Below are 24200 nucleotides of genomic sequence, written 5' to 3' on the forward strand. Positions count from 1 at the left end.
CCTAATTCTTACAATGCACGGATTACGCAAATGTGGTATTTCTTTTATCATTAGGCGATTAGGGAATTAGCTGAGGCTTTTCATACATTGTGTGGACTTGTTCCAGTAACGACACAAAGGAAAGAGTTGCGGATACCAGGAATTCCCACTCAGCAGGTTTACATTTTCATTGTATTATATGCGGGAATACTGCCATGTTTTCCCTGAAATGTGACCCTAACTTGTATCTCTTCTCACTGATCAGAGGGTATTAATGCCTAGGTGCCAAGGCCAAATTTAGCACTGTCAGCATGTGACAGTTAACATAACAATAACTTTGTCTAATTTATGTATAAACTTTTCGAAATAATTATTTACTCTTCTCTGTTTTTATTATAAGCTTATAAATGCACACACATATAAAAAAAATATTTAATAATTGTTTTATTACTGAATTATTCTTTTTAATACTGTAACTTTTTTTAAAAGTTACAGTATTAAATAACTGGCATGGAATATAAACACTGCAGCTTGAAGGTGGCAGTGTTTATTTGCAGGCATTCATTTTCTATCAATTAAGCCCCCAGCTTTCTTGTGATCAGAGCAGGCATAGTAATCATGTGATCGGGGATCCAGTCTGGTTACAGACTGTCAGTGGGGACAGTGGCTGAGATTGAGAGCCAGCAGCAACAAAACTGTCAGTTGCTTATTCTCAGTGGGGGAGGACATTTTTAAAAATATTCCAAAGGGTTTCATCATGCTGGGGAACTTTAACCACTTAAGCCCCGGAAGATTTTACCCCCTTCCTGACCAGGGTCTATTTTGCGATTCGGCACTGCGTGACTTTAACGGACAATTGCGCGGTCGTGCGACGCTGTACCTAAACTAATTTGGCGTCCTTTTTTTCCCACAAACAGAGCTTTCTTTTGGTGGTATTTGATCACCTGTGCGATTTTTTGATCATGCGCTATAAACAAAAAAAGAGCGACAATTTTGCAAAAATAACAATATTTTTCAAATTTTTTATATGAAATTCCCCCAAAAAAATGTAAAAATCAAAATCTTTTAACATTTTAGGCCAATTTTTTTTTTTTTACCATATGTTTGGTAAAAAAAAAAAATCGCAAAAAGCGTATTTTTATTGGTTTGCGCAAAAGATTACTAACAAAGGGCAAGATTTTTGTCATTTTTGTTGTTTTTTTTTTAACGCGTAATTGCGGCGATCTGCGATTTTTTTTGCGGGACTGCGACATTGGGGCGGACAGATCGGACCCTTGACTGACATTTTTGACACTTTTGGGGTTACCAGTGACATTACTACAGTAATCAGTGCTATTTATATGCACTGTTACTGTAAAAATGACACTGGCAGTGAAGGAGTTAACTGTATTGGAGAGGGAGGGGTTAAGTGTGTCCTAGGGGCGTGCTTCTAACTGTGATTGGCTGTGGCTGTGTGTGTAAGAACAATGATCAACGGTCCTACATAGTAGAACCGTTTGTTCATCATTCTTAAACAGGGAGAACTGACAGGCGGCTTTGTTTACACTAGCCGCCTGCCTTTCTCCCACTGTCACGGACGATCGCGAGTGCCCGGCGGATATCGGGTCCGCTGGGCACACGCGCGGGGGGGGGGGGGGGGTCCGTGACCAAGCGGGAGCGGGAGCGCGCCTCCGGCGGCGCGCACTCGCTCCCCACACCCTTACAGGTATCCCTACATCGCTCTGCCTGTGAGGGGCTGACTGCCGACGTAAATAAATAAAGGAAATAAAGGGAAACAACTGCGCTAATTCAAAACAATAATAAGCAGCAACTTCAAGTGCGACAGACACCCCAAAATAAATAATAAAAAATAAGCTGCGCTGTATGTTGAACCATCAACTGAAATAGTCCATAAAAAAGTCCAATGACAAAATAAAGTTGTGAAAACTTGTGCAGGTACCCCTTACCAAATGGTTGATATAGAGAAGCCAAGTGATGAATATTCAATTATCCTCACAGACGGGACACACTATTCACCCAATGACATTGGGGCTTCTCAGCAGAGGGCATTAAAGTATAGTATAGCATAGTGTAAATCCAACTTAAAAGAAGTTAAGCACCAAAAATTGATATTCAGGCCCTGTTCAGGTACCGCTTACCAGAAATAGGATAATATAAGGCCAAACAGTAAAAGGAGACTCCAGATACGCCTCAGATGTTGGGGATCGAGGGACCTTATGATGTCAGTATGGAACTCCAGCAACGTGTAGGTTGAGTAATGAAGAATAAAACAAGGCAAACGCCATAGCGTAAAACCAAAAAAACAGGACAAAAAACACCCAAGTGATGTGCACACAACAGGTCTCGTGAGGGGAGAGTCAGTGCATATGGGGGACCAATCACCAAATAAACTCCATAGGTACCCCTTACCAAACGCTGAATGGATAGGGAGCAAGCAAAGGAGTGTGTGGGGTGTCAAACCAATGAAGATGGCTGCTTACCAGATGGATAAGAAACAGAGAAAAAGAGGGACACCAAACATGCAGACCGAATGACCAGTGGTGTGTATGGATACTCTTACCAACTTCAATGGTTAAACAGGCAGGGATGTAAAACTCAGCTCAGGTTCCCAGGTGGAAAACGACCAGCTCAACAAATGAATGAATGGATAAGGGGATCCGGTAATTGACGCTCAAAACGGGGCTTCTCCAAGGAGCTCAGGGCTGCACACACGGAGATCCGGCCTGGGCTGCGGAGTCACCTCATTAGCACTGACGTAAATAGTCGTGCGGCAGTCGGCAAGTGGTTAATAAACATGCGATTTTGTATTGCGGAGGACATGAATTATTGATTAAAGACTGTTAACGTCTATAATGTCTATAGTAGTGTGTCTCAACTGGGGTGCTGCGGACACTGGTATGGGGTGCTACACTGTGTCCACTACTTTTGCACAGCGTCATGTATTTCCATTAAGTGGTTGGGTTGGCCACCAGCACCATGGAAATGCATGATGCTAATTCAGTGTGGATGACTTTTAGGGCAGCCCCAGCATTTGGAAGAGTATGGAAGTCCACATTTATTTAGATCTGCTCTGGCTCCTGTCCACTGGCATGCTGCCATGTTCTGATGACGATCAAGGTTGAAAAATGTTCTAAAAAGGTCAGGGGAGACAGAGAACTCTGATACAAAAGGGGAGAGGGGTTAAGGATTCTGATGTGAAAGGGAGAGGTGTGGGGTGGGGGGGGGGTGCTGGGGACTCTGATGTCAAGGAGGGAGGGCTGAGGATTCTAATGTGAAAAGAAGGAGGATTTTTGAGGACTCAAAGGGAGGGGGTGGGGTGGGGGGGCTGAGGACTACGATGTGATGTAACAAGATGGGGGGGGGGGGAACGGAGGACTATGATGTGAATAGATGTGGGGAGTGGGAGGGCGGAACGGAGGATGTAAAGGAGGGAGAACTGAGGACTTTGATGTGAAGGGGGGAGGGCTGAGGACACTGATGTGAAGGAGTGAAGGAGGGAGGGCTGAGGACATTGATGTGAAGGGAGGAAGCCTGAGGACTCTAATGTGAAAAGTAGAAGGGTTTCTGAGGACTCTGATGTGAAGGGGGTAGGGCTGAGGACACTGATGTGAAGGAGTGAAGGAGGGAGGGCTGAGGACATTGATGTGAAGGACGAGGGCTGAGGACACTGCTGTGAAGGAGGGAGGGTTGAGGACATTGATGTGAAGGGAGGAGGCCTGAGGACTCTAATGTGAAAAGTAGAAGGGTTTCTGAGGACTCTGATGTGAAGGGGGTAGGGCTGAGGACACTGATGTGAAGGAGTGAAGGAGGGAGGGCTGAGGACATTGATGTGAAGGACGAGGGCTGAGGACACTGCTGTGAAGGAGGGAGGGTTGAGGACATTGATGTGAAGGGAGGAGGCCTGAGGACTCTAATGTGAAAAGTAGAAGGGTTTCTGAGAGTTCTGATGTGAAACGTTGGGGGGGGGGGGGGGACTGAGGACTATGATGTAAAATGATGGGGGGAAAACTGAGTACTATGATGTGAAACGATGGGGGAGAAACTGAGGACTCCCATGTGAAATGAGGGGGGGGGGAAAACTGAGGACTCCAATGTGAAATGATGGGGGAAATACTGAGGACTATGATGTGAAACAATAGGGGGAAAACTGAGGACTCTGATGTAAAACAATGGGGGGAAAACTGAGGACTCTGATGTAAAATGATGGGGGGAAAACTGAGGACTATGATGTTAAACGATGGGGGAGAAACTGAGGACTCCCATGTGAAATGATGGGGGAAATACTGAGGACTATGATGTGAAACAATAGGGGGAAAACTGAGGACTCCGATGTAAAACAATGGGGGGAAAACTGAGGACTCTGATGTAAAATGATGGGGGGAAAACTGAGGACTATGATGTGAAACGATGGGGAGAAACTGAGGACTCCCATGTGAAATGATGGGGGGAAAACTGAGGACTCCAATGTGAAATGATGGGGGAAATACTGAGGACTATGATGTGAAACAATAGGGGGAAAACTGAGGACTCCGATGTAAAACAATGGGGGGAAAACTGTGGACTCTGATGTAAAACGAATGGGTGAAAACTAAGGACTCCAATGTGAAACGATGGGGGGGAAACTGAGGACTTTGATGGGAATAGATGTGAGGAGGGCAGAGCTGAGGACTCTGATGTGAAGGCCGGAGAGCTGCGGAGAGTTGAGGACTCTGATGTGAAAAGAAGGGGGTTACTGAAGACTCTAATGTGGGAAAGGTGGGGGGGGGAATGATGACCCTTACATTAAAAGGGAGTCAAATTAGGGACTCTTGTGAATAGATGGGGGGGGGGGGGGGTTGGTGGGACTAAGGAGTCTCATGTGAAAGGGAAGGGGGGGGGAACTATGGACTCTAATGTGGGAGGAGGAGGGGGTGATGAGAAATTGAGGGTAGAACAGAGGACTCTGATATAAATGGGGAAGTTAATTTGGGGTGGAACTGAGGAAACTGTTGTTGGGGAGTGAGGACTCTTAGGCTCCGTTCACATGTAGTAGTTTTGGGGCGTTTTTGGGGCGTTTTTCTGCTCTAGGATCAGCTCTCAAAGCGCCCAACAAGACAAATCCTATTCATTTCAATGGCCCCTGTTCACATCTGAGCGTTTTGACGCTGTGAGCAAAACGCCCAACGCTCAAAAAAGTACATGAGCTTCTTTTTGGGCAGATTACAGGCGTTTTCCATTGGTCTCTATTCAATCTAAAAATACCTGCACAAAAAACGCCTGTAAAACGCCTGCAAAAACGCCCTTAAACACGCCTTGAAAAAAGCCCATAAAAACGCCTGTAATAGCAACGCCAAGATGTGAACGTAGCCTAAAGTGAAAGGGGGGATTCTATTGTGACAGTAGCACACATTTTAGACTGGGGTGTTTTAAGATTTTGCATACTTTCAGTAGGTGGCATGACTGAAAATAGGTTGAGTAACTGTAAAGGAAATTTGTACATCCTGTATATTATTGTATTTTATTTTGTATGTATTGCACACGGCAATAATAATGTTTGCATTCTTTCGAGTCCTGATTAGAATTAGCCTGCCTATGTTACGCCCCTTGTTACCATAAAATTACAATTGTAATATTAATGCGATACCTACGTAATCATCTGTATAAAAGCCTTCAACTGCATCAAATTAAAAAAAAAAAATTATTTTGGAAAGATGCAGAGTCTATCTTTTTGTGTCTGTTCCCTACTGCAGTAGTTATTATTGATTTGGAAGCACCAATCAATATGAGGATAGGAGTTGCCTATCAATAAAATTTCCAAAAACAGTAACTCTGGTCTACAGAACCCTTCACATTTGCTCTTTCATGTATTTTATTACAGAAAGGTCACAAAACCGAACAGCATCAATGTGTGCTGCCAACGGACATTTGCTACTTAAAAAGCACTTTGAAGAAAATAACAATAATACATTGTAGGCGGCAATTTAGTGGCTCTCCGGGGAGGATAATAAACTCCATTGGACAATGTCTGCTCTGAAGGTTCTCACTAGAAAAATACATTCAAGGTCTGGTTAACATGTGTGTGGTGTCTTTTTTGTGTGTCGCATTTTGGGTTCATTTTAGCTGTGCTGCCAAATTGGCTTTCTTGTGCATCATCTTTAGAAGAGGCTTCCTTCTGGGAGACAGCCATGCAGACCAATTTTATGCAGTGTGCGGTGTATGGTCTGAGCACTGACAGGCTGATCCCCCACCCCTTCAACCTCTGCATCAATGCTGGCAGCACTCATACATCTATTTCCCAAAGACAACCTCTGGATATGACGCTGAGCATGTGCACTCAACTTCTTTGTTCAACCATGGCGAGGCCTGTTCTGAGTGGAACCTGTCCTGTTAAACCGCTGTATGGTCTTGGCTACTGTGCTGCAGATCAGTTTCCGGGTCCTGGTAATCTTCTTATAGCCTAGGCCATTTATGTAAAGCAACAATTCTTTTTTTCAGATCTCCAAAGAGTTATTTGCCATGAGGTGCCATCATGTTGAACTTCCAATAACCAGTACAAGAAAGTGAAAGCGATAACACCAAATTTAACACACCTGCTCTCAGTTTTGCCCAAGACCTTGTAACACTAACGAGTCACATGCCACCAGGGAGGGAAATTGGCTAATTGGGCCCAATTTGGACATTTTCACTTAGGGGTGTACTCATTTTGTTACCAGCGGTTTAGACATTAATGGCTGTGTGTTGAGTTATTTTGAGGAAACAGCAAATTTACACTGTAAGCCCCTGTTCACATGCAGGCGACGCTACCTCGCACCGCGACCTCCGAGGTCGCGGTGCGAGCAGCGCGCCGCGACCTTGGAGCGGCCGCCATGGACTTCATAGCATTGAAGTCTATGGTGGTCACCTCCTGGTCGCCCCAAAGAAGCTTCGGACCCTTTTTCTAAGTCGGAGCGACTTGTGTCGCTCCTATTAGAACGGGTCCGCAGCTTCCCTATTGGAGGCGACCTACGGCGACCTGTGAGGCGACCAGGTCACCTCACAGGTCGCCTTAGTGTGAACGGGGGCTTATACAAGCTGTACACTCACTACTTTACATTGTAGCAAAGTGTCATTTCTTCAGTGTTGTCACTTGAATAGATATATTAAAATAAAAACAAAATATTTACAAAAATGAGAGGTGTCTACTCACTTGTGTGAGATATGTATGTATATACAGTGATATATGTGTATAATATATATACTGTATATAAATATACACACACATACACCCTCTTATAAGTAAATGTAAAGAAAAAATAAATAAAATGTATCTAAAACATGGACGGTGTCAGTAGTTTTATTATTTTATTTTGTATTATTTTTTACAATTATATTTTTAATTATTTTTATTTTACAATTTTTTAAGGAGCCCCATTGGGGGGCTTTAGTGAAATATCAGCAGAGGATATCTGCGCCACGCCCAGGCACATACGGCACACCCCCTGCGCACGCCTATGGTAAAGGGGTTAACTTCAGTTCTGCTTAAACACTTAACACTTACATTGCTAAAATTAGGATGGTTTTTCTTGTGTTAAAGCTTTGTGAGTTTAGCTTGATGTGTACATTTTAGTAACTTACAGTATATCAATCAATTATCAAAATCCATATTTCAATGGTGTCCTCCTAGTAAATATAAATCAGGTCATTTGTTATGGGTTACTGTTACTGAATCAGACATGGCCCTTTATTTCAAAGAGGTTTTTTTTTGTTCTATCTATCTATCTATCTATCTATCTATCTATCTATCTATCTATCTATCTATCTATCTATCTATCTATCTATCTATCTATCTATCTATCTATCTATCTATCTATCTATCTATCTATCTATCTATCTATCTATCTATCTATCTATCTATCTATCTATCTATCTATCTATCTATCTATCTATCTATCTATCTATCTATCTTTACAGTGCTGTATAAAATAATGAGATGAAGTATATTCTGACATACTTGTGCACCACCTGGTGGCAGGTTTTCAGTAAGCAGTTTACTGGAAAATGTGAGACCGACCACTTTGCAGTTTTTATCCACGGCAAACTACGGCAAACTATGCAGTGTTGGGGTAGTTACTCAAAAAATTGAACTAGTTACTAGTTACTTCTGTAAATTGTAATGAGATTACTTTACTAGTTACTGCATTTGAAAAGTAACTTCACTACTTATTACTTTACTTTCTTCTTTCTTAATTGACCGTGTAGAAGAAGATACATGACACTCTTTCTGCATAGAGTTTATTGTATAAACACAGGCTTTGGGAAACATGAGAACAAAACCTGAAAAAACAGAATAAAACATAAAGTGCAACAAAAAGTAATAAACTTCATCCCTCTCTATTCTTCGAAATAACGATTGTATCGCATGACTTGGGTAACGCAGGAAAGCGCGTTCCTATAGCCTAGTAAAGTAGTGTAGTTACCTCCTATAGTCTAGTAATGTAGTGTAGTTACCTCCTATAGCCTAGTAAAGTAGTGTAGTTACCAATATTAGTATTGTAACTAGTTACATTACTTTGTTACCAAAAAAAGTAATGTACTTACAGTAATCAGTTACTTTGTAACTAGTTACCCCCAACACTGAAACTATGGTACCATACCTAAAAATCTCCATAGGTGACGCTTTAAAAATCTTTACAGGTTACCAGTTTAGTGTTATAGAGGAGGTCTGGAGCTAGAATTATTTCACTCATGTGTGGTGCAGTTGCCGTTTACATATGCGTGTGGGACCTACGTGCATGCTCGCATTTGCGCGTGAGCACTGGGGAAACGTGGGGGTGCTTTAACATTTTTTTTAATAATTTATTTTATTTTAAAACATTTTTTTACACTGTATCTTTATTTATTTATTTATTTTTTTTATCCAAACATTTGATTAAACTAAAATTGGTTTGATCAAATGCTTGTTCAAGCTGATAATGGCTTGTTTACATGAGATCGAAACCTGTCTAACGTCACACAGTAGAAGGAACAACATCAGTTCTTCTTACTGTGTCCCAGCAACCAGATGCCGCTGATGGCATCCTTACTAGTGATCGACCGATATTGGTTTTTCGTTGCCAATACCGATATTTTGGCCAATGCATATCGGTTATTGGCCGATATGCGCCGATATTTTTGTACATTTAAATTGTTTTTTTTTTTTTTTCTTGACAGGTACTCTTGTGGAGGGATCTGGGGGTCTAAAAGACCCCAAACCCCTCCTCTGCACTTAAAAGCATTCAGAACGCCAAGTTTGGCTGTTTTGAATGCTGTCATTTTATTTGAATCTGGCGCCAGTTTTTGCATGGAGACCCAATCAGAGCCGAATGCGGCTTTGATCGGGTCTTTGGCGGCCATGCAGGCTGGTTGCCCACGTCTCCTGGTGGGACGGGCGACCCGGGTGAGCCGCGGAAGGCAGCGGGAGGTGGGGGATGTCCCCTCCCGCTCCTTGTAATGACAGCCCAGCGGCTTCTCGGCCGCATCGGTTGTCATTACAAGACAGTCGACCGTCGGCTATGGACACCGGTACCGGGGTGATGCCTCTAGCTGCAGGCATCACTCCGGTACAGCACTTTCCCGAAATATCAGCAATATCGGTAACCTCCAGGGCCGATTCCGATACATCAGGAAAAGTGCATATCGGCCCTCCATATATCGGCTTTGCCGATAATCGGTCGATCCCTAATCCTTACCGATCCCCGCTTAGCAGGCGGATGACAGGTCCGTCTCTGCTTACTTTTCAGAGACAGACCTGTGAGATCCCCGCTCTCCACTATAGTTCAAGTTGGAGTATTCCACTCTTCCTTTCTCCCTTCCCTAGTTTTAATAAAAACAACAAAAACCTGCAAACTATGGCCCTCCAGTTGTTCAGGAACTACAATTCCCATCATGCCTAGTCATGTCTGTGAATGTCAGAGTTTTACAATGCCTCATGGGATGTGTAGTTCCGCAACAGCTGGAGGGCCGTAGTTTGAGGATCCCTGCCCTAGACTGTTCATTGACTGAGCCATAGAGAGAAGAGTTGAATTGTGCATGCTGCAGTAGCTAACAGTAACCCAGGGGGACCCGAGAGTGTAATATCCAGCAGTCCTCAAGGGGGCAGTGCTACACTAATAATATTTGATCAATTATGTTGGAAGGTATCCTACGTGTTGTTACCATGCAATCTTTAACTGTTCTGAATTGCCAATTTATATTGTTATTGTTGAATCAAAATACCTTGGTAAGAATAATATACAAAATATGCATTGAAAAGTTTTTTCTCTATCTTATCTTCCTAAAATTTGGTAGTCATATCCCAAACAATTCTAAGAAGTATCTTTTTTTTTTTTTTATCTCATTGACCAAATGTGAGAAATAATGTATATATCATACAATCATTCTAGAAACACATACCACATACACTGCATATATAATTTGAGGAAATATGCTTATAAAATATATTACCATTTGCAATTAAAAAAAAACATTTAAGCCCCGGAAGATTTTACCCCCTTCCTGACCAGGGCCTATTTTGCGATTCGGCATTGCGTGACTTTAATGGACAATTGCGCGGTCGTGCGATGCTGTACCTAAACTAATTTGACGTCCTTTTTTTCCCACAAACAGAGCTTTCTTTTGGTGGTATTTGATCACCTGTGCGATTTTTTGATCATGCGCTATAAACAAAAAAAGAGCGTAGATTTTGCAAAAATAACAATATTTTTCACATTTTTTTATATGAAATTCCCCACAAAAAATGTAAAAATCTAAATTTTTTAACATTTTCGACCAATTTGTTTTATGCTACATATGTTTGGTAAAAAAAATCGCAAAAAGCGTATTTTGATTGGTTTGCGCAAAAGTTATCGCGTTTACTAACAAAAGGGAAAGATTTTTGTCATTTTTGTTGTTTTTTTTTAACGCGTAATGGCGGCGATATGCATTTTCTTTTTTTGCGGTACTGCGACATTGTGGCGGACAGATCGGACCCTTGACTGACATTTTTGACACTTTTGGGGTTACCAGTGACATTACTACAGTAATCAGTGCTATACATATGCACTGTTACTGTAAAATTACACTGGCAGTGAAGGGGTTAACTTTTTTGAGAGGGAGGGATTAAGTGTGTCCCTAGGGGCGTGATTCTAACTGTGATTGGCTGTGGCTTGAGGTGTAGGAACAGTGATCAACGGTCCTACATAGTAGAACCGTATGATCACTGTTTCTACACAGGGGAGAATGACAGGCGGCTTGTTTACATTAGCTGCCTGCCTTTCTCCCTCTCCACCGACGATCGCGAGTGACACGCGTGGGGGGGTCCGTGACCGCGCGGGAGCAGGAGCGTGCCTCCGGCGGCGCGCGGGAGCAGGAGCGTGCCTCCGGCGGCGCGCGCTCGCTCCTGAGTACTACGTCGCTAGCCTGTGAGGGGCTGATCGCCGCAGTAAATAGTCGTGCTGCGGTCGGCAAGCGGTTAAAAATCTGGTCACCTTATCATAAATGGCCCTTCTCCCCTAAGCCAAGTCTGGTGATTGTCCACTCAGGCCCCAAGCAGTGCATTCTGGGAGGAAGAGGAGAAGGTTACATGCTCCCCCATACCCAGAAGTACCAGATAATTGCGGACATGGCTGGGAGGTGTTCCTTCAAGAGAACTCGTCAGGACAGGAATCCTTTAGGTCTGAAAAATGAAGCCTCGGAGTACTTGACTCATTTTTATCATAAATCTTTTTTTTTGATTGTTAGTTTGCTTTTAATATTTACTTACCGTAGTTTTGTTAAGCTGTTAATGTAGACCACTGAATACTGAATGGACAGAAGGTTGAAATTTGTCCCTGACCACAACATGAAGGTTTCTTGTAGCCTAAAAAAAATATAAGGAAATATCAGTTTCAATAAGTCACGGATGTGGGATGTTGTAAATGTATGGCTGCTGCAGCTCACATGCACTAATATGCCCCCTTTAGGTTATGTGACCCAGAACCATTCCGCAATGGCAGCTGCTTTTTCTGGCTGTTAGGTTGTTTACCCTCCTAACGCATTATCATAAAATTAAAGTGGACTAAAAATTTGCAGATTTTTGAACAAACGTTCATATGGAAAGCAATGCATTCAATAAGTTGACGAATGCCGTTCAAAAGTACCTGAACATTTGCTTGTAACATTCAATTTTGGAACAAATGGACTTTCCCCAAACGAAAACCACATACACTGATAGAAATTTGTTCCTTCTAGAAAAAAATTCCATCCTGCTTCTTGAATTCTCTCAAGTGAATGAATTCAGCCCCACTAACAATCAGTAAATAGAACAAAAGTTCTTAAAACAAAACTAAAACTCTACTAGCCTATGGCCAGATTTAAAGTGGTTTTAAATGCCCCCTATAATGTTTGTACCTATAGGTAAGCCTATAATAAGGCCCTGTGCTGTGACCGCCGGCTCCCACCCGCATGCACGGGAGTGACATCACGCAGACCCGGAAGGAAGACAGGCAAAGATGGGTGCGCCTCCAGCGGGGACGATGAGTAGTGATTGACCGATATCATTTTTTTGTTGCCGATACCGATATTTTGGCCATTGAATATCGGCATCGGCCGATATTGGCCGATATTTTTGTACATTTTTTTTTTTTTTTTTTTAATCACTTGACAGGTACTCTTGTGGAGGGATCTGGTGGTCTAAAAGACCCCAAACCCCTACTTTGCACTTAAAAGTTTGGCTGTTTTGAATGCTGTCATTTTTTTTTAATCTGGCGCCGAGTACCCGGAAGTGATGTCATGACATCACTTCCGGGTTTTTACATGGAGACCGGATCAGAGCCAAATGCGGCTTTGATCGGGTCTTTGGCGGCCGTGCAGGCTGGTTGCCTGGGTCTCCCGGTGGGACGGGGGACCCGGGCGAGCCGTGGAAGGCGGTGGGAGGGATGGGGGCTCGTCCCCTCCCACTCCTTGTAATGACAGCCGAGCGGCTTCTCAGCCGCATCGGTTGTAATTACAAGACAGCCAACCGTCGGCTATGGACAACGGTACCGGGTTGATGCCTCTATCACTCCGGTACAAGCACTTTCCCGAAATATCGGCAATATATACAGTGGGTACGGAAAGTATTCAGACCCCCTTAAATTTTTCACTCTTTGTTATATTGCAGCCATTTGCTAAAATCATTTAAGTTCATTCTTCTTCCTCATGAATGTACACATAGCACCCCATACTGACAGAAAAACACAGAATTGTTGACATGGTTGCAGATTTATTAAAAAAGAAAAACTGAAATATCACATGGTCCTAAGTATTCAGACCCTTTGCTGTGACACTCATATATTTAACTCAGGTGCTTTCCATTTCTTCTGATCATCCTTGAGATGGTTCTACACCTTCATTTGAGTCCAGCTGTGTTTGATTATACTGATTGGACTTGATTAGGAAAGCCACACACCTGTCTATATAAGACCTTCCAGATCACAATGCATGTCAGAGCAAATGAGAATCATGAGGTCAAAAGGAACTGCCTGAAGAGCTCAGAGACAGAATTGTGGCAAGGCACAGATCTGGCCAAGGTTACAAAAAGATTTCTGCTGCACTTAAGGTTCCTAAGAGCACAGTGGCCTCCATAATCCTCAAATGGAAGACGTTTGGGACGACCAGAACCCTTCCTAGAGCTGGCCGTCCGGCCAAACTGAGCTATCGGGGGAGAAGAGCCTTGGTGAGAGAGGTAAAGAAGAACCCAAAGATCACTGTGGCTGAGCTCCAGAGATGCAGTCAGGAGATGGGAGAAAGTTGTAGAAAGTCAACCATCACTGCAGCCCTCCACCAGTCGGGGCTTTATGGCAGAGTGGCCCGACGGAAGCCTCTCCTCAGTCTAAGACACATGAAAGCCCGCATGGAGTTTGCTAAAAAACACCTGAAGGACTCCACGATGGTGAGAAATAAGATTCTCTGGTCTGATGAGACCAAAATAGAACTTTTTGGCCTTAATTCTAAGCGGTATGTGTGGAGAAAACCAGTCCAATACAGTGAAGCATGGTGGTGGCAGCATCATGCTGTGGGGGTGTTTTTCAGCTGCAGGGACAGGACGACTGGTTGCAATCGAGGGAAAGATGAATGCGGCCAAGTACAGGGATATCCTGGACAAAAACCTTCTCCAGAGTGCTCTGGACCTCAGACTGGGCCGAAGGTTTACCTTCCAACAAGACAATGACCCTAAGCACACAGCTAAAATAACGAAGGAGTGGCTTCACAACAACTCCGTGACTGTTCTTGAATGGCCCAGCCAGAGCCCTGACTTAAACCCAATTGAGCATCTCTGGAGAGACCTAAAAATGGCTGTCCACCAACGTTTACCATCCAACCTGACAGAACTGGAGAGGATCTGCAAGGAGGAATGGCAGAGGATCCCCAAATCCAGGTGTGAAAGACTTGTTGCATCTTTCCCAAAAAGACTCCTGGCTGTATTAGATCAAAAGGGGGCTTCTACTAAATACTGAGCAAAGGGTCTGAATACTTAGGACCATGTGATATTTCAGTTTTTCTTTTTTAATAAATCTGCAACAATGTCAACAATTCTGTGTTTTTCTGTCAGTATGGGGTGCTATGTGTACATTCATGAGGAAGAAGAATGAACTTAAATGTTGTTATGGGGGTAGTGGTGCGCTTCAGGGGTAAGCTAGTAATAAATCTCGAATTAGATGGGTAAGTATATTGTGCAAAAATAGCGATCGCTATTTTTGCACAATATACTTACCCATCTAATTAGAGATTTATTACTAGCTTACCCCTGAAGCGCACCACTACCCCCATAACAATATATATTTAACTGTTCAGTATCAGTACCAGTGGCGCTGCAGCAGGGAGTCTCTAATCACCTCAGACAGCGCAGGGATCACACACACCCTTTTGATATAATGAACTTAAATGATTTTAGCAAATGGCTGCAATATAACAAAGAGTGAAAAATTTAAGGGGGTCTGAATACTTTCCGTACCCACTGTATATATCGGGGAAAGTACATATCGGCCCCCGATATATCAGCTTTGCCGATAATTGGTCGATCCCTAATGACGAGGGCTTCGTTTGGAGGTAAGTGTCACATAATGTACTAGTATGAGATGCACACACATTATGCCTTTACTTTCCAGGTACGAAAAAAAAAAAAATAAATAAATAAAAAAAACAGACTTTGCTTCCTCTTTAAAGTGTATGTACACCCTAACACTGAACTTCCCTTGTGCATGGAGAATGATGCACTCCAGACCCGACCATAGTGTAAGTACAGGTGTAGGACAGCCTCAGCTAACTCTGCTCCGCCCCTGATGTGTTTTGCCCTCTATGACTAAGCCCGGTGGGTGGGGCAAAATGCATCAGGGAGACATGGTTTGTGAAGCAGACCTGGCTGAGGCTGTCCTACACCTGTGATTAATAAAGAAAGAAGGGGGCTCTACACAAATGTGCAAATATGTGAAAATAAATGCATATATGTGAAGATACTCCGATATCCAAAATAAATGCTTATACCTCCAACACTGTACTCATACACTGGTTGGGTTGAGAGTGTGGTGTTCTCCATGCACGTAGATTCTGTCACTGTTGGATAAGTGAGCCTGCAAAAAAATACGTCTATCTGCCTGCTTGGCGACACCAAGCAATCCCAGGAAATGTCAAACACTGCACAGCTCCTTGGTGTATGCTGTGCAGTGTTTGACATCAAAGCCTCTGAATCTAGTCAGTTCACGGGGTATATGTAAGGGCTTACAACCACTTTAGGGGCACTGCTCACCAGAGTTATACATTTTAATGGGTTTATTATAACCAGGGGCACTGTTGTAATTCATGCCTGGACTATTTAGGCCAAATACATACCAGCAGCAATTGCCAGATCTGGGGGCCTTTCCAGCTCCCATTTTCTAATAGTGTATGCAAACCAACCATGCAGCTGGTCACCTAGCCTCCACACATGCCAGTTAAAGTGGAAGTTCACCATAATACTAAAATCTCTAAATCTACTGGCATCCATAATCTACGACTAACCTATCTAGCCTTGTAAAGAAGAAATCGGTATACATATCTTTTCTGAAGCCACTCTGGTCCGGTCTCCCCACTAGCGGAAGCTCTGCAGAGGAGACAACCGACAACGACTGGGAAATGAATAGGAAGTGACGTCAACCATAGAGTTACTATGGGGCTTTCATTGTCGGCTGCCTCCTCTGCACCTGCCTACACAGTGAAGCCACAGATGACCACTCAGCATGGGACCGGAGCGGCTTCAGAAAAGGTATGTATAGCGATTTGTTCTTTACAGGGTTATGTAGATTAGTCTTAGATTGTGGATGCCAGTAGATTTAGACATTTTAGTATTAGGGTGAACTTCTACTTTAACCATTGGTTTAATGACACCAGGAAAGAATAACACAACCTAACATCTTCCTACCATACTATGGGATTGCTGAGGAGCGGCTGTACAACCCTCAGTACCTTCACTGTTGGCAAGTGTCTTTTTCCAAGGCATCCAAACATGAACATACAATAATAGATAATACTACATGTATAAATCAAGGGGGATATCCTGCGCTTAAATAGTGAATAAAAAAGTATATGATAAATTAACATAAAACAAGGTAGCAGCTAGAACACTGGATTCATAGTAATCCCATTCATATTGTGTGTCAAGTAGTGCAGCGCTATGAACAGCAAAATTAATTGTGCTTAAAAAGTTAATAAATTAATATACAATTGACAACAAGGCAATATAATGAAATAAATCAATTGCACTAAAACAAAAGTCCATTCGGCATATATAGATGGTGGAGAGTCCACTAGAGGGTGAAGATCCCAAGATGTGAAAGAGCAATGGAAATAAAACAGTCACCCGTGCGGATAGGCAAGATGGCAGCTTACCGCAATGAGTGGGCCTCCAAATTAATGGATGGGCCACTAAGAGCATAAGGTAATAACTCCTATGGACTGGGTTCTCTCCTCTGCATGAACGGACCAAGTATCACTAGATTGCATCAAACCCTCACTCGCTCATAGATCCAGACACGACTCCGATATGTATGGCAATATGTGGAGGATAAAAGCATTCATAGCGTAATCCCGTTTGGCGGTATAAAAACAGCTTTATTCAAGGTTCTACTTACATGGCAGTAGATCAACACAAGCGAATAACACATAAAAAGCGGCGTCCCGCTATGATCATTACAAAGCCGGCGTCTTGGGGGCGTGGCAAGTGCGATGTCCGGAACCTCCCGACCGGTTTCGTCAGAGTGACGACGTCACTCTTTGGAGGCCCACTCATTGCGGTAAGCTGCCATCTTGCCTATCCGCACGGGTGACTGTTTTATTTCCATTGCTCTTTCACATCTTGGGATCTTCACCCTCTAGTGGACTCTCCACAATCTATATATGCCGAATGGACTTTTGTTTTAGTGCAATTGATTTATTTCATTATATTGCCTTGTTGTCAATTGTATATTAATTTATTAACTTTTTAAGCACAATTAATTTTGCTGTTCATAGCGCTGCACTACTTGACACACAATACTACATGTATGAAAGCAATAGACAACCCACTCCATCATCACTGCATTTCTTTATTTTAAACTCTAGATACAAACCTTGTCGAAAATGAGCCCAGGTGCTCCACGCAAATGTGAAAGGTGGATCTCTCCAGCTCCTCGGACAATTTGGATGATTCTCTGACATGCGTCCCAATTATCTGCAAGAAATACTCAGGAAATGAAATACTGACAATTTCTATTCTTCAGTGACTTTAGTTCTCCTTTAAATCCTGCACTGTAGTCAGACAAATGCTACATCTGCAATAACATATGTAATTGAAGCCTTTTTTTAGCCCAGCAATCAAAAACACTTTGTACAATGGCATATTTGCCGTTTGTTAAAGACTCCAATAGAACATTCATTGAAATGCAAATTGGTCTGAAAAAGCAGATTCAGAGTCTCCTATTTATGGGCTTCTGCCATGGACACATTGTAAAATGGCACCGCGTGTACACAAGTTAGTGTTGCCACCTAGATAATAACCTTTTCATGCTCATAGGTTATTGAAGCCTACATTCCTAGGCCAAATTTTGCAGTGCCAGTATGCATTTATTTAACATAACTACAACTCTTACTCTACTACAACCAGTGGCGGCCCGTCCATTGGGGGCGCAGGGGCGCCGCCCCCCTATCCATGCGTCCGGTCCCTTAATCTACATGCATGGCGCCGGACGCATGGATTCCAATGGGGTTTTTTTTGTTTTTGATGGACGCTATTAGAGCCAGAGGCTCTAATAGGCTTCAAAAAAGGGTGGGCTCGAGGCGCAGAGCACTGCGCCTTGAGCCCACCCAATTGTGTGACAATAGCGACTGAATATTCGCTATTGTCTCATGGATCCTCCTCCTGGCCAATCATACCATTGGCCAAGGAGGAGGAGGGAGGAGACGCAGGAGACTGAGGAGAAGCCACTGCTGCCTGCTTGCCCTCCACATGTTCATGGTGAGTGAGCCGGCGACTGGGGGGGTATGGTGTGCGGGCGGTGTGGTCGGGGGGGGGGGTATGGTGTACCATGGAGCACCAGCCGCCATTGACTACAACATTAAGCCTAATTTGCTCACCAAATAATGTTTATTTTTTTATAAGGAAATTGTGAAATATTTCTTTCGATACAGTATTTTAATTAACCACTTTGCCGCTGCTCACTAGAGCTCTACTGCGGCAAAGTGGCTCGATAACGTCTGGCGACGTAGACCTACATCGCCAGACATTTTCTCTCTCGGCGGCGTGCTCTTCCCCGATCGTCGGGGAATCGAGTGTAAACACAAGCGGGGGGATCTCCTAAGTGACAGGCAGGGTCAGATTGCAGGGTTCAGCATAGCTGAACCTGCGATCTGTCCTTGTGTCACATAGTCCCCTCCCCCCACACACGTCAGTAAGCACCAGGCATACATTAACCCCTTGATCACCAATAAAAATTAACCCCTTCCCTGCCAGTGTCATTTTTACAGTAACAGTGCATATTTATAGCACTGATTACTGTAGTAATGTCACTGGTACCCCCAAAAGTGTCAGTCAAGGGTCCGATCTGTCCGCCGCAATGTCGCAGTCCCGCAAAAAAAAACGCAGATCGCCGCCATTACTCGTTAAAAAAAACCACCAAAAACGACAGAAATCTTTCCCTTAGTTAGTAAACGCAATAACTTTTGCGCAAACCAATCAAAATACGCTTATTGCGATTTTTTTTTTACCAAAAATATGAAGCAGAAAACAAATTGGCCTAAAATGATAAAAAATTTAGATTTTTACATTTTTTTGGGGGGGGGGGGGGGGGGGGGAATTTCATATTAAAAAATGTGAAAAATATTGTTATTTTTTCAAAATTGTCGCTCTTTTTTTGTTTATAGCACAAAAAGTAAAAATCGCACTGGTGATCAAATACCACCAAAAGAAAGCTCTGTTTGTGGGAAAAAAAGGACGTAAATTTTGTTTGGGTACGGCGTTGCATGACCGCGCAATTGTCAGTTAAATTCGCACAGTGCCGAATCCCAAAAAGTGGCCCAGACGTAAGACAGTAAAATCCTCCGGTGGTAAAGTGGTTAAAAAAAAACAATTTTTATTATTACCCTTTTTAAAGTGTTACTAAATCCATAAAAGTAAAATCAGTCTGTATTTGCAGTAAAGCATTCTTGTTATACTCACTGGGAAACCTAAGAGGTTAATCTTCCGCATTTTGTAAAAAGGCGGTTTGACTGTGTTTACACAGATCCTTCTCTTCTTCCCCTGTCCCCCTGGACAAGTTTGGATAAGACACTATGCGGTGGATTTACCAAAGGCAAATAGACCTCCAGAGCTTATTAAATGTGAAGAAGCTCTGCTGACTTCCATCATCCAATAATGTGAAAGCAAAAATGCTTCCACTAACCCCAATCCATCTGCTGATAGAACAGAGCCTTTGAGGCACTCTGCACATGCTCAGTTTGGTGTGTATTGCTAGAGAGGTTTTTTTTTTTTTTGGGAAGGTGGATGTGATCAGCACAGGGCCAATCAGCACTGTCCAGACAGAAAGGCAGGGGTCATGCAACCTCATAGGACAGTCAGAGGAGAATGAAAACACCTCCTACAAGCTTTACCCAGACACCCAGCTTTACCCAGAAGTCATAAGACTACTATATACTGCTGATGAGAAAATGTATTTAGCAGTTTATATTTCCTAACATAATTGCATTTACATGTTTTGTGTACTGCATAAGACCAGATATAGTGAATGCAGGCTCCTGGGTTTAGTAACACTTTCATGTATTCATTCATGTATTCATTCAAATTTACCTTAATACATTAACTGTGTCAGACAATTACAGTATTAAACAGAAACACACTGCTGTCTGCAGTGGTCTCTACAAGCTGAAACCAGTATGTTCTTAAAGCGGCGCTCCACCCAAAAAGGGAAGTTCCGCTTTAAACATTCCTACCCCCCCTCCTCATTTTTTTTTTTGGGGTGGGGAAACCTAGTTTTGACGGGTACCCACTCTCACTTTCAGTCGGGCCACGCGATCCCAGCTGAAGTTCTCCTCTTCCCCTCCCTCCCTGCAATCTTCTTGGGCACGTCACAGGTCCCAGAGGATTGCCTGACTATTCAGGAGGCACAGCGCAACTCGCACATGCGCAGTGCGCACCCGGGTGTGAAGCCGCAAGCTGTCACAGCCGGGTGCCCACAATTGTAATACCAGCGCTGGGGAGAAGAGAGGGAGAGAACCGAGGGTTCCGGCAGCCACATCGCCGGATCATTGGACAGGTGAGTGTATTTTTATTAAAAGTCATCAGCTACACTTTTTGTAGCTGCTGACTCTTAACACAAAATCGTCTGGAACACCTTTTTTAATGAAGCCTTCGCCTGATATAGTGATCACATAATCAAAAACAACTCTGGTTGGTTTCCAATTGTCATTGGTGATACAAGCTGTCAGTGACAGGCAGGTTTGACAGCTATCAGTCATGCAAACAGTCAGCTGGTAACTGGCAAAGGAAGGATGTTTATTAAGGCATCCTAGGCACAGGGCATAATACATTTTAGATACATACAAACTTTGGGCAGGAAAGAAATATTACTTTGTGTAATACGGTAGAAGGACAAATTTATTGTGCCGAGACCAAAAAATTATAACAGTGTCTCAAAATGTAAGAACTAAATTGACTATTTGAACTCATAACTGCTCAGAAACTTTAGAATTATTGAAGACCTTCAACCCAGAGCTGGACACACACATCAGTTGTAATGAAATAAATCACAAAGATCGATAATGTTTGAAAATATTATCTTTCAGCTGGGTCACAAGTGTTTTTTTATTTATTTAGTCAAAGTTGTAACCACAAATCTAAGACATTTGATCAATATCCCATGATGTGAGTGATCTGCCACACACTATACAACTTTGGTTCTTAGCCAGTGCTATGTGTACCCCTAGGGATACTTCTAATGCATTTGCGAGAGTAAAGACGTGATGAAAAAGAGGAGCCTTCATCTTGATGGGTCTTAAGATATCTAAAGAAAGGTATGTGAATAAACAAAAAAGGGAAAAATACCTGCAGGGCTCACCCAGAGGGGAGGACTGGGGTTAGGATTGCTAGAATTGGGCTTTAAGCACCCTCTGCCCCAGCCCATACTGTACTTACCTTCTAAGAGTATGTCCTGTGCAAGTTCTGGGTCATGAAAAAAATTGTGGCCTGGAACTGCTTTTTAAATATGAATTTTGGGTGTAATGACTAATACCTAGGACTTATTTGGCACTTTTAGCATGCATCCCCAATGAACGATGGCAGAGTGTTTGGCATACTTACGTGTTCCATGTCGGTGTGAAGTGGAAGTTCCTTGAATGTCTCCTCCTCTACCTCCTCCTCTTTTTCCCATTTATTCTTCTCCATCTCTAGTATGTTGTTAAAATATTTCTTTATGATTCCCTTAATAATATAATTGTAAAACAACAAAGACGAGTCAGCAGCGGAATAATATAGAAGATAACTTGGGAAATAGAACAAAGCAAAAGGTAAAATAAATAAATAAATTAAAGAAAATTAAAAATAAATATATTGCACAAATTCAGTTTTCAATTGGTAGGTAATATGGTGGAGAGAGGAAATTAATGTTTCATATTCAATGTAACCAGCCTGGCATAGGAAGATGTGTGTTTATTCCTAAATGAAATTAAAACAGACAAAGTAACTGGCCCAGATGATATCCATCCTTGTGTGCTAGAAGAATTAAGTTCAATTAAGGATTAAGGTTGGCCAGACATTATTTTTTAAATTTTTTTGTTTAACCAGCAGGTTGAATAAAAAAAGGAGCCAATTCCTCCAGCCACATATTTGATATCAGTAGGGGCCTTATTGCTGGCAGAATACAGTGATCAGTGTTGTCGGCTATAGCCGATGGCAGTGATCGTTCAGGAAACACTTGACAGGCTGGTTGATAGATCGACTTGTATACAACCAGCTAACCCATACATGGATCGAAATTCAGCCGGTCCCTGCTGAACCAGCCAAATTTTCGATCCTTGTATTGACAACTTAAGTCTAATTTACTTAGGTTCTATTCCAGTTGGGACAGTTATATGGCTCGTTTCCACTGAGCGGTACGGTACGGTTCGGTTCGGTACGCTATTTTTGCCGTTTCCATTGTGAATGGTACCCTAATTCCGAACCGTACCATACCACTTTTTTGGGACCCTTTCGTTGGGGTACCAAGCACATTAGTACCGTGCCAACAGGGTGGAGCTACACTCTGCAGAACTTTGATTGGTTGACAGAGAATCGTCTATCACAGCTTTCCTGCTACACCACGCCTATCATGAAAGGGTACTATTGGCAGTGGAAACGCAAGGTGTACCGTTCGAACCGTACCGTACCACTCAGTGGAAACGAGGCAGTGTTCTTTTATTAATTGTCAGCAGCTACAGGAATTGTAGCTGCTGACTTTTCATTTTTATTTTTTTTTTTAATGTTGAGTGAAGAACCTCTTTAAGTTTACTGAAGGATTAAAAATCAGCAGGATAGTTACAGAAGGATCTTGCCAAAATGGCATGAGGGGCAATTAAAAAGCAAATTAAATTCAATTTTGAAAAATCTAAAGCTGTGCACTTAGGTCTGGGAATAACATGATTGCCTATCCACTAAAATGATTAATGTTGGCTAAAACAGAGAAGAAAAAATTGTTACTACTGGTTTGGCGTTAAAGACCCAAAACATGGCACTTCCCAAGTACTGTATACTAAAACCTTCATGATTTTTGATGCCAAGTACAAAACGACCTCTCTCCTCTCTTTCACAAGATTTGGTTATTACCAGTTTCAGGTAGGATTTATACATTTCCATACAATTGTATTAAAGCCCTTGTAAACCATTACCTGTAGAGCAGTGCTATAATCCTTTTTTAATTTTTCAAGACATTCTCCATGAATCACAGGCGGGAGACTGGCAGCGTTAATTTCTGGGTGAAGTTCAGGGTTGCCCATAAATTCTTCACTGTGAAAGGATTGGAAAACAATTAAACCAAAGCTGTTGAGGTAAGGGCAGCCATATTTCTTCATTGCATATGCAGGCCTTTAAGGATATGAAGGACACTCCTTCAAAATGTGTTTTTGACAACTTAACTGGGCTCAGTAAACTAAATTTTTATGGTAACTCTACGAATGTTACATTGGCTTTACTGTTGCTATCAGCTGCCCCTTTTTTGGAGGGAATGTCCCTTTTTTGGAACCAAATTCCTTTTTCCACCATGGCTGTTCCTCATTTTGGTCTAATATAGTGTATGGGCCACTTCTGCATAAGCAGAAGTATGGATCTAGGAAAATAATAGATATTGGTTAAATAAATAGGTTGAAGTGAAAGATTTTGAGACAGATGGGTCTCTTCTTCCGGCAAATGTTTGTACATATTAATTCTTTGTGGTCCGTTTAAAGTGGTCCTCTGTAACGCTCCTGCGTTTCTTATATGGTGTGGATTTTCAGCTGCAGAAATAGTTCCACGTCAGTAGTCATGTAAGAGATATGCTGAGATACCATTCCCAACCTCAATGACTCATCATGTGTGGAAGGTCTTATTTCAGCCAGTAAATACACACAATTAGCAAGCTGGTTCCTAGAGTGACTTTATGTATGTGGTAACACAATGATGAAGGTTGAGGGATAGGTTGAGTGGAGGTGGTAGGTGATAAACACTTGAAGGTGAGACAGTAGCAGATGGATGCAGGAAGGTTTAGCAATGTTGT

The 24200-nt window shown here is 42.6% G+C and overlaps 1 protein-coding gene across 1 annotated transcript in view; it reads right to left on the reverse strand.

The window, feature by feature from the left end:
- Window positions 1-24200, reverse strand: part of EXOC3L4 (exocyst complex component 3 like 4) — a 127515-nt gene that overhangs the window by 51194 nt on the left and 52121 nt on the right. The window contains exons 3-6 of the mRNA XM_082242664.1: window positions 23338-23455; window positions 21776-21895; window positions 17556-17656; window positions 11717-11812 (exon numbers count right to left, since the gene is read on the reverse strand). Of these exons, the coding sequence (XP_082098790.1) occupies window positions 11717-11812; window positions 17556-17656; window positions 21776-21895; window positions 23338-23455 (435 nt within the window). The remainder of the gene's footprint in view (window positions 1-11716; window positions 11813-17555; window positions 17657-21775; window positions 21896-23337; window positions 23456-24200) is intronic.

Source organism: Pelophylax lessonae, assembly GCF_965119305.1.
Source record: "Pelophylax lessonae genome assembly, chromosome: 13".
Lineage (NCBI taxonomy): Eukaryota > Metazoa > Chordata > Amphibia > Anura > Ranidae > Pelophylax > Pelophylax lessonae.